Source organism: Beta vulgaris, chromosome 4, assembly GCF_026745355.1.
Source record: "Beta vulgaris subsp. vulgaris cultivar EL10 chromosome 4, EL10.2, whole genome shotgun sequence".
In the NCBI taxonomy this organism is placed as follows: domain Eukaryota; kingdom Viridiplantae; phylum Streptophyta; class Magnoliopsida; order Caryophyllales; family Amaranthaceae; genus Beta; species Beta vulgaris.
Window position 1 is genome coordinate 54382543 of NC_079205.1, and position 10600 is coordinate 54393142.

Here is a 10600-nt window from a genome sequence, read left to right on the forward strand (position 1 = left end):
AGAATTAAAAAAAAAACCGAGCAACCCGTAAAAAAAAACAAAACAAAACAGACACGCATCACGTGTATTATTTGCTAGTAAAGCTATAAGCAAACAACTTTAGATTACATTAACTTCCAACGCTAGCATGAGGGAAATTAGGGTTTTTTGAGAAATCCAACCATCGACGAGAAGAAAAGCGTCAGCGATGGCGTAGTCTAGAAGAAGGCGGCGACTGTGAAGTGTGAAAGTAGAAGAATTCCACCTTTTAGGAGAGAGAAGATGATTATGGTCATGGTGAGGCGTTGAGATCCTTGAGGATAATGGCAACACTTGAGCAACAACAACACCACCACCCGCCATTGTTTAACTAATGTTACTTCTTGAAGCTTAAAAAATTTAACTAGTTTTATTTGGGAGATTTGGTTTACGCGAATATTCGCGAGAGCATTTGGTACCAGTATAGAGTGTTAGATATGAACTCCGCGTCAGAAATACAGTCGCGGAGAGTTTCTCGAGTTTGAGTAAGAAAGTGGGTAAGTTTTATTTTGTGGATAAATATAGTGGTGACGGTTTGTAGTATGAGACATTTGTGGTATTGAAGAGTTTTTTGAAAATGATAGATGGTGAGAAGATTCAACTAGGACTTGGGGGTTTCTTATCTAGAAGAATAGTATCGTTGATCAGGCCCCAATTCGTGACTAGGTTGCCTCTGCCGGCCTCTTGCGCAGAGGCGGCTAAGGCCATGTGCAGGGTGAACAATTGCATATGGCCCCGAAATATAAGAGCCCAATTCTATTAGCTGTCGTCCAAAGAAAAAAAAAACATACATCTAAGTGCAAATATAAAGAGATTTATTTCTATTTGGTGTTTTTCTTCTTCACCTATTCTCCAAAAATCCCCATTTATAACTCTTCTGTATCTTCTATTCACCAAAAAATATATATAATTTATTTTAGCACTGGGCCCCTGCCCTTGCGTCACAATTCTTAAGCTTATTCATCTTTCCATCGACTAGGCTGGCATGACTAATTAGAGCATGTTACATTGATATTTCCTAATTGTAAAATCGACGAATTATGAATTTGGACCACCATGAGAATCACCAATCTTTCGATTATTATTTATACATAAATCAAATTTAGAATTAATATGTGAATGAACATACCCCAAACTTGTAGGATGACAATTTTATCTTATTATTACAATATATTCAACAAATAAGTAAACAAACAACACTCCATATTACAAGCTTGACAGTTTCATCTATAGTACACACACATACATACAAGTAAATTTTCTAGTATTGCTTCTATCTATGCTTCCCAATCATATTATAAGATCAGAAATCTAAAAATAAAACACTCCATTAACGTGGAAGAGTTGGAATACTTTGCTCATTCCTGAAGAAGTTATCTGGATCAACCATGCTCTTTATCCTCACCAACCTATCAAAGTTATCCTTGAAATACATCACACCATATTTCTTCCCTTCAACATAGCTTCTTGAACCTTGGTGATTTATTCCCAAGTCTAAGTCCCTATAATTAAGGAAAGCTTCCCTAGGATTTTTTGACACAAAAGGAGTCATGTAAGCATGCAACTTCCTTGTCAAATCTATATAATACTTTGCTCTCTCACTCCCTCCTTCATTCCAGTTAATAGCATACTGAAGCTTAAACAAGTTTCCTGCCCTATGTGGGAACGGCGTCGCATTCGCCGCAATCTCCGCCATTCGACCTCCATAAGGGTTGAAAGTAAGCTGAAGTGGTTGTAATTCAACCATTATTTTCCATAACCCTTCTAACCCATATCTTGGAATTGGCTTCTTCACATAATCTGATTTTCTTTTAAGGTAGGTCACACTTGGAGGTTGCCTATCCAACAAAGTCTCAACTGGGGTTCCCATAGAATAGTCAGAATAGAAAAGTATAGATTCAAGCCAACTCATCTCAAGACAATCTGACTTTTCTAGTCCTAACAAGGGAAAATTCTCATGAACTAAGGATATTAGGCTTTCAGTGTCACCTAAAAACAAGCATCTAAATGTTGCTTGGTTTGTTAAAAGGCCGGTTTCGCTCGAATTTGTAACACCTAAGGTAAGCCTAATGAAGGCATTATGATCCAAATTTGGTGCAACATGTTGGTATTGATCAACTATGTTAGTTAAGTTTTGTTCTAACAACCTTGAAACCCTAAAAACAGTGACTCTTTCAGGCACTCGGACTAGTTTTATTTTGTAAGAAAGAATAACACAAAAGCTCGCGCCACCACCGCCTTTAATGGCCCAAAAAAGATCCTCTCCCATGGTTGCACGATCAAGTATCCTACCATTAACATCCACAATTTTAGCATCAATAAGATTATCAACTGTAAGACCATATTTTCTCATAAGATTTCCATATCCTGCTCCAGTGATATGACCTCCAGAGCCAACTGTTGGACAAACTCCTGCAGGATACGCGTGAATTCTACTGTTGTTACCAATGTTATAGTACACCTCGCCAAGAGTAGATCCAGCATCCACCCACGCAGTCTCCTCGTCGATGTTTACATCGATAGAGCGGAAGTTGAACATATCAACCATGAAGAAAGGGACAATGGAAACATACGAGAGACCTTCATAGTCATGGCCGCCACTTCGAACTTTCATCTCTATACCATGTTGTTTGGCACATATTATGGCTGCCTGGATGTGGGATACATGTGTAGCAGTTATGATAAACAAGGGTTTTCGAGTGGTCGATTCGTTGAACCGGAGATTTCGAATGTAGGATTGTAGAACGGTTGAGAAGGAGGGATTTTGTGGGGCGTAGATTTGAGGTGATATTGGATGAGAAGGAACAGAATGGTCGTTAAGGCAGTTTATTAAGGTGTCTTGGATTGAATTATGATTTGATATTATGGGTGCTGCACTTGTAATACCAAGTGTTTGTAGGAAAATAAGAGGTAGAATGAAAACAAATGCAAAGATTGGGAACTTCATGTTATGTATATATATGATGTATGCATACAAGATAGATGAGAGAATTTGGTGTGAAGTTGTGATGATTCAAGGTTGCTATATATAGTGAGGACTACGTACGTTGGAGTTGATTGTATTTGTATGAACATGGTTCATGATGTATTGATGTTACGTACTCTCATGAAATTTCTTAGAGAAGATTTTGGGTTTGAATTTCGGCGCCATTTGACGATAAAATCCAACGAAAATTAGAAGAAAAATGGTGTACACAACGTCGTTGAATTCTAACTTGGAACTTGGGCAGGGGCCCCAATATTGTGGCTTAATATAATTCTTCATTAGTTTAAGACGCCTTATTAACATATGATTGTAGTTTGACTATGATGATTTTGTATGGAATTTGTATGTGAGATATATTAATCAGTCATATCTTAGAAAATAAACTACGCCCACGTATGTATGCCAATAACATATTGACCCAAAAACTATATCTTCATGTGTATATAGAAGTAATTAATCAAAATTGTCCATCAAGGAAAAAAAAATTATTTTGAATTTGATGACTAATGAGATAGACTACATATAATCATGTCTAGTCACCCAAACACCTACTACAATTTAATTTTGTTTTCCCTTTCTAATTGAGAGTTTGAGACTGATGTTCAACTGTTCAAGAACTGCTCAGTAAGGTTGATGTAGGGCCCGTTCTCCCCAACTTATTTTCAGTTCAGTTCAGTTCAGCTCAGCTCCATTCTTTTATAACCATTTTGTTAAATATTATTATTATATTAGTATAATTTATTTTACTAATTACTCTTATTATAATTATTTAAATATATATCATTACTATTAAGTATTATTATTATTGTTGTTGTTTCTATATATTATTTGTTTATTATAGCTTTACTCATTATTATTACTATTATTATTAGGAGGAACATGGTTTAGGTCAAAGCACAAATAAACCCACTTATTTTAGCCCATAAACCAATCAAATCGCGTCAAGACGGTTTATGATGTAATTTTTGCTGTCCAACCCAATCATTATTTTTATTACTAAATATTTTTATATTATTAAATTTAATTATTAAAATAGTAACATTAATTTACTTATTAGATATTATTGTTATTATATATCATCATCAAGTATTAATATATTAATACAAATAATATAAAATAACTATTATTAATTATCATTATTATCATTAATTATTATTATTATTAATTTATGTATTAATATTATTTATTTATAACTATCATTTAAAAATATCCAAAGTACTATTATTATTATTATTCATTATTATTACTTATCATTATAATTATTATTTAATATTCATATTATTATTGTTTAGAATATTATTTATATATTTATTACATTCAGTTTATTTCAATTTAATTTAGTTCAATTCAATTCAATTCAATTCAATTCAATTCAGTTCAGCTCTGATAAGTTCAGTTCAGATCAGTTCAGTTCAGATGATTTATGCCGAAGAGAACAGACCCGTAATCTCTAACTCATACATGTATCGAGAAGCAAATCGAACAATTGGCTATATTGGATCTCTTGGTTGTTAAGTACTCATAATACTAGGACATCAACTCCCAGTAGCTGATCCAGCGTGGGTTTAGTGGGTTCAACTGAACCCGTGTGGATCCGGAAAAAAAAAAAGGAATCAAGTATGGTATATTAGCAATACATGCGTAATGTTTCATTGAAATGCACATTGGCTCAGTGGCAAAGTATTTAGTCCTTTGTGGGTTCGAAACTCTCGAGATGTGTTTTTATTTTTTTCCTCTTTCCCCCCCTTTTTTTCCTTCCATTATGCTTTTGTTATATTATATTATTATTGACATTGTCTTCTCTTTTTCCTTTTTTTCTCCTTTCATACTTATGTTATATTATTATTTTTTTTTCCCTTTTTTGAATCCTCCCTTTATTTGTTTAGCTTACTTTTCTTTCATAAATCTCTCTTTCCCACCATGTACAAATACAATAAAGCTAATGAATCTGGTATCTTTTTCATCCTCTTCCCATCTTTCTTTCTTAAGTATAATTAGTTACTAAAAAAATTTACTATATTGATTACTTGATTCACTACCCAAATATTTATATAATATGCAATGAGAAATTAAGTTGTTAAAATGAAAAGGACTAATGTTGATATATTCAAAAATTTCTATATTTGCGTTTGTAAACTAAATGTGCAAATATTAATTTTCAAAATGGAAGAATTTGATACATCACTTTGTAAACTAAATTCTCGACAGAGCTCATTATCACTCAAGAACTCTATAGGTTATTATATAGGATGAAAGCTCTTCTAAATATAGTGGTTGAAAGTTCCGTTTTCTCTGAAAAATTGTAACTCATTGATTTGGAATTTATATTCGAACTACTCCAAACCCATGTGACTCAATTCCTGGATCTGTACTGTCAACTTCTTATTACTCTCCACTCAAAAACTCCTTATCTATCTATATATATATTTAAAGTAGAATCCTTCAGGCCACGTGTCGCAAAGTTAGAGCTTTCAATCCCACGTGGCATGACGTGGCATGCTCCTTTGATCAGTATTTTTTTGAAGCTCAACTAGTTTTGGGACCCGTGCAAAAATGCACGGGAAGTGATTTGCTTAATAAAACAGAATTTTCAATGAAACCAATAGCAGACAACAAATACTGTAATGAAAGAATAAGTAAAAGTTATATTAACAAACATTACAAAAATGTGTATGAAGTTATACATTTTGGAACACTTCCTTGTAAACAACATTTGTAGTTGTTTTGCACACATTATTCTCTTTATCACAAATCAGAATTTTAAGTCCTTTTTTGCTCGTGACTCGGGAAATAGCGACATATAGCTGACCATGGCTGAAAACAGGCCTCGGTAAATACAAACCGACGTGCGACAATGATTGTCCTTGACTTTTATTTATTGTCATGGCAAAACACACAGTCAAAGGAAATTGTCGTCTTTGAATCTGATAGGAAATTTTGTTGAGTCAGACGGTGTTAGTGTCATTCGTGGGATGAATACCTTGTCACCAACATTGCTCCCTGAAATGACAGTAGCTTCAATCACTCGATTGCCTAAATGCTTGACTACCAGCCTCGTGCCATTACACAATCCAGATGTCTGATCAATATTACGAAGCAACATGATAGGACACCAACTTTTAACTTAATACTATGATTTGGCAGGCCTGAGCACTTTATTGTGTTTAAGAATTCAGTAGAATATATATCATGAGCCCCTAAGTTCCCTTCATCTTTACTAATTGCATCACAACTCAAGTAAATTTTCTCATCACCTGGAATTGTGGACAACACATGATCATTTACCTTCTCAACTATTTCATTAGTTGGAGCTAATATTGCTCTTTCTTGGAAGTATTTGGCTTCCCAAAGGTGATCAGTGAGTGAAGGGTATGTGCTGTCGACAATCGATGATATGGGGTCATCTCCACCGTCTATAAGAATATCTTCAGTGATTTCAATATCGACTTCTCCATCATTGGGCCCTCCAGCTCTGCCATCGCCAACGCTTAGTATCCATTCTGAGAAGTCCCTTATTTCATTAGCGGTAGACGAAGAAGAACATGATTGAAGTCTCATATTGGTGTCAGCTTCAAAACCTTACATGAATCCCATAGAAACGAAGAGTTCAAGGTCGAAATACTATATCTTGCCTGGTACCCTTGGGTATAACAGGCAGAATCTGTCTTAAATCACCACCAAAGACAACAACTTTACCTCCAAATGGTCGATGCAAATTATCTCGATCAACAGCTTGCATAATGTCCTTTAAACTCCTATCAAGTGCTTCAAAGCAATATTTGTGCATCATTGGTGCTTCATCCCAGATAATTAGCTTTGTTCTCATGAGCAATGCAGCTAAGTCAGAACCAGGCCTAATAGCTACACACGTAGAGTTTTCACAAACATTGAGTGGAAGCCCGAACCTTGAATGGGCGGTTCGACCTTTTGGAAGAAGTAGGGACGCAATTCCACTTGATGCTACTGGCAAAACAATTTCACCCATCTTCCTAATTGCAACACACAATGTCCTCCAAATGTATGTCTTACCCGTCCCTCCATATCCGTATACAAAAAACACACCTCCTGATTGGCCATTAACAGAGTGCATTATTTCGTTGAAAACCATTAGTTGTTCTTCGGTTAGACAGGGAAATAGTTTGTCATATTCTTGAATTAAGGAGGGTATGTCATATGAAAGCTCATCCGCTATTAGCTTATTTTGACCTTCAAACACGACTAATTCATCTGGAAATGGCATCTCACTGAATTTTCGAAGACTACTACCATTACTTTGAAGTTTAGCTTCAATATCTGCCAGTGCAAACGCTTGAATTTGTTCATCAGTTAGAGTTAAATCTGCAACGCGATAGAGAAGATTTAATATTAGATGCCTTCATATAGTCATCGTGATCTTTTTTTCGTTGCACAATTATTAAACATGCAAGTAAGCGATAAAAAAAAGTAAGTATGCATAGTACTGTAGCATGTACCTTTGTTTTTATGAATAGACGTTGTTTATATAGAATGTCATCAGATAGTAGGTGCCATGTTTTTTCCCATATGTCTTCTGGTTTAGATAAGCTACCAGACATAAGTAACATGCAAAACAGATTCCTAGATAATGCCCCGTTTCTCTAAAGCTTGCCTCTGTTATGGCGTCTATGTATTCCTTGTCGTCATCAAGCAGCCCCCTTGCATAGCAAGCTTCTTTGAAGGTTGGATACACTGAACCATCAACAGTTCTTATATCCTCGTAGCACGTCGGACCTTTGACAAAATTAAGGAGCGTTCTTAGATAGTATTTCTCACCAGAACCTGGAGTGACATGGTATACCCTGCCAAGTGAGAAACCTTTCGACCTAGGTGCCCATTCTCGCGTAGGTTGTTTCCAAACAAATTTGTGGGGAACTCTACATACGTCAACTGTCTTGCTTCTTCATACTTTTGGTTGCATTCCATCCACGATAAAAACTTTGTCTTATTAACATTAGGTCTATCAAGTACATCTCCACGTCCATCTGGTCAGTGTAGACAACCATTTGCTCCCCAGGTAGATGGAAACTCAATCTCTCAACAGCAGGGGTTCGATGGTGAATAGGAAATCCATATATCCTCCACACTGCCTCACAAGCAGATATGTAACGGCAGTCGTAATACATTTTAATCTCATCAATCTTTTGTGGATCATCGCTGCTATTTCTGTTTTGATAAGCAGCAGCCGTCACTCTATCGTAACCCTTATTTATGTACTTGAACAAATACTTTATCGATCTGGATTGATTGCACCATTCAACGTTTATATGGGCACGATACTTACGAAGCAGTTGTGGATTATAAGGAACAACAAACCTATTATCAAGATGCACTCCGTTTTTCTCAACCGAGATTCCGTTATCTCTTCTTCTATAAACTGGATATCCTTCCTCATCAACCTTTGTTTCGTCAATAAATCTTTTAGGAAAATGCTTTGTGCACTTTTTTGATCCATGCAAGGTGCATTAGTGTTGGAGGGACCACATGGACCATGTACATCATTTCCGTAACAGTCTCATATAAATCCGGATCCTCAATTGGATCTGGTAACTCAGCGCATATAATCTTGTCAATATCGCTTGCCTGTGGATATTTGTCAGCGGGGTGCAGGAAAAGAAGTATATGAGCATGCGGAAGGCCACGCTTTTGAAACTCAACTGTATAAACAACTGGAGAAAGAAGAAAATATGTATGTATCATTATTTGAACAACCTTATAAGTAGACCAACTAATCTTGAATGTAGTCAATGTTTTGTAAAGTAGTATGAAATTCAATTAATTCAATAAGAATATATATTAAAGATGAGAAAAAGATGTAGAAATCAGCATCATTATACCGCATTTGATTTATACGTACCAGCTTTAACTCGGCCAAATATCTCATTCTCCTTTAAGTCTTTAACCAATTGGTCGAGCTTCATTTTAAAGACTCGACAGATGATATCCGGTCTGTCCTCGGGTCTAAGTCCCCTTTTTTGAACGAATCTGCTTATTTCTGGCCATTTAGCATTACACGTAAAGGTTATAAACAGATCTGGATAACCATACCATCTACAAATTGCCATTGCATCCTGATAGTTCTCTCTCATGTAGCTATGTCCACCTGTGAATGACGCTGGTATAACAATGCGATTGCCATTGGAAGATCCCTCTGTATCACCTCTTTCCACAGCCCCTCTTAAATTCTTCACATTATCTGATCTTAAACTTTGTTGGTTATTCTTTAGAAAGGAGAGCCTCTCTGCCTCAATCATAGTGTAGCCGTCAACCAAAAATTGTTGATACAACCGACGACATAATAACAAAGTATCAGCTTCATGTTCACGATCTTGCATTCTGTATGCAAACCACTCACGCATAGTAAGTCGTTCTCTTTTATTCGTAGAACTACTTGATGCGGTCTTGTCTCTATGCATAACATCTACTCGATATCCATCTTCCCCATATGGGAAAATCAGTGGATATTGTAACGGTAAATACGATGGGTGAAGCTCAGATATCTGCCTTAATCTTCCATTTTTCCTTTGGACTACTACATCCCTCTTATCTGCTGTATCAATGTCTCCAACTATAAGCGCGGCCACTTCGGATGTTGTTGGAAGGTTATAAGTCCTTCCATCAGAATCCCTTCTTCCAATTAGCCTAAGTTTTAAGTCTTCGCCGTTGTTTGATTCGAAACGATCTCTAGCCATTCTAAAACTCTTGGCCAATGGGTTATGCTGATCAATCATATCCTTCAATTGTGCAACGACACGATCTTCAAATTTATTTGGGTCTTTAGAACTGAAGCAATATAGTACGTTCAAACGTTAGCATTGCTTTATTATGAATGAGGATGTATATATTACATTTAAAACAAATAACATGTTCAAATATTTGCAGTAAAATAGCACGATACCTTGCCGCACTCATCCTATTCTGAACCTCTTCTTCAGTGTCATATATGTATAGTTGAGAGAATTTAGGACGTGCTCCATCGTTCGGCAACAAACTGCCTATCAGGTGATGATTTTGACCTCCAATCTTGTATGTATATGGACCACGCCCATGAGTAGTTGGTGCAATTATTCTACCTCCCATAGAAGTGAAAGAATACATCATGTTATACCCCTAATATTATCAAGGAAGTGCGCACTTCTACTATGTCTCTTCTTCAATAGATCTTCCAAAAGTTGGGTGGACGCTTAAGTAAAGGTAATTGCACTTTTCCTTGCATGCAACACATCCCAAACTTTGGTCTTCCACTCTTATTTCGCTTGTTTACTCGTTCACCAAACCACATTTGTGCTCCACAGAACTCGCAAACACAGGTGGGATCTCCCAAATCTGAATAACCTTCTACAGTAAAGAAACAATTATAACTTTAAATAGTGTTTTATATGAACTTCTTAACATGATAGTATAATATGTAAGTCTAATAACGCACCATTGACTACAATGTCACCATCATTAGATGCTCTACAAAAAGCATATATGATACGTATGCGTTATAGGATTTACATGTGTTCTTATTTAAAAATTGAGTTAAAAAAAGCACGATATAACAAAAAATATACCAAAATAATTATGCTTTACTGCATG

At 35.8% G+C, this 10600-nt stretch overlaps 1 protein-coding gene and 1 pseudogene across 1 annotated transcript; both read right to left on the bottom strand.

Moving 5' to 3' along the window:
* Positions 1 to 1077: 1077 nt before the first annotated feature.
* On the bottom strand, positions 1078 to 3020 carry LOC104890753 (berberine bridge enzyme-like 8). Its single transcript, XM_010676336.4, has one exon. It carries the CDS (start codon positions 2963 to 2965, stop codon positions 1349 to 1351), a length of 1617 nt encoding a protein of 538 aa, XP_010674638.2. The 5' UTR covers positions 2966 to 3020; the 3' UTR covers positions 1078 to 1348.
* Positions 3021 to 5682: 2662 nt separating this feature from the next.
* LOC125496291 (uncharacterized) lies at positions 5683 to 9378 on the bottom strand (annotated as a pseudogene).
* Positions 9379 to 10600: the final 1222 nt, after the last annotated feature.

Coding starts and splice junctions, on each gene's coding strand:
- LOC104890753 (XM_010676336.4), bottom strand. CDS start 2,965: ATGAAGTTCCCAATCTTTGCATTTGTTTTCATTCTACCTCTTATTTTC.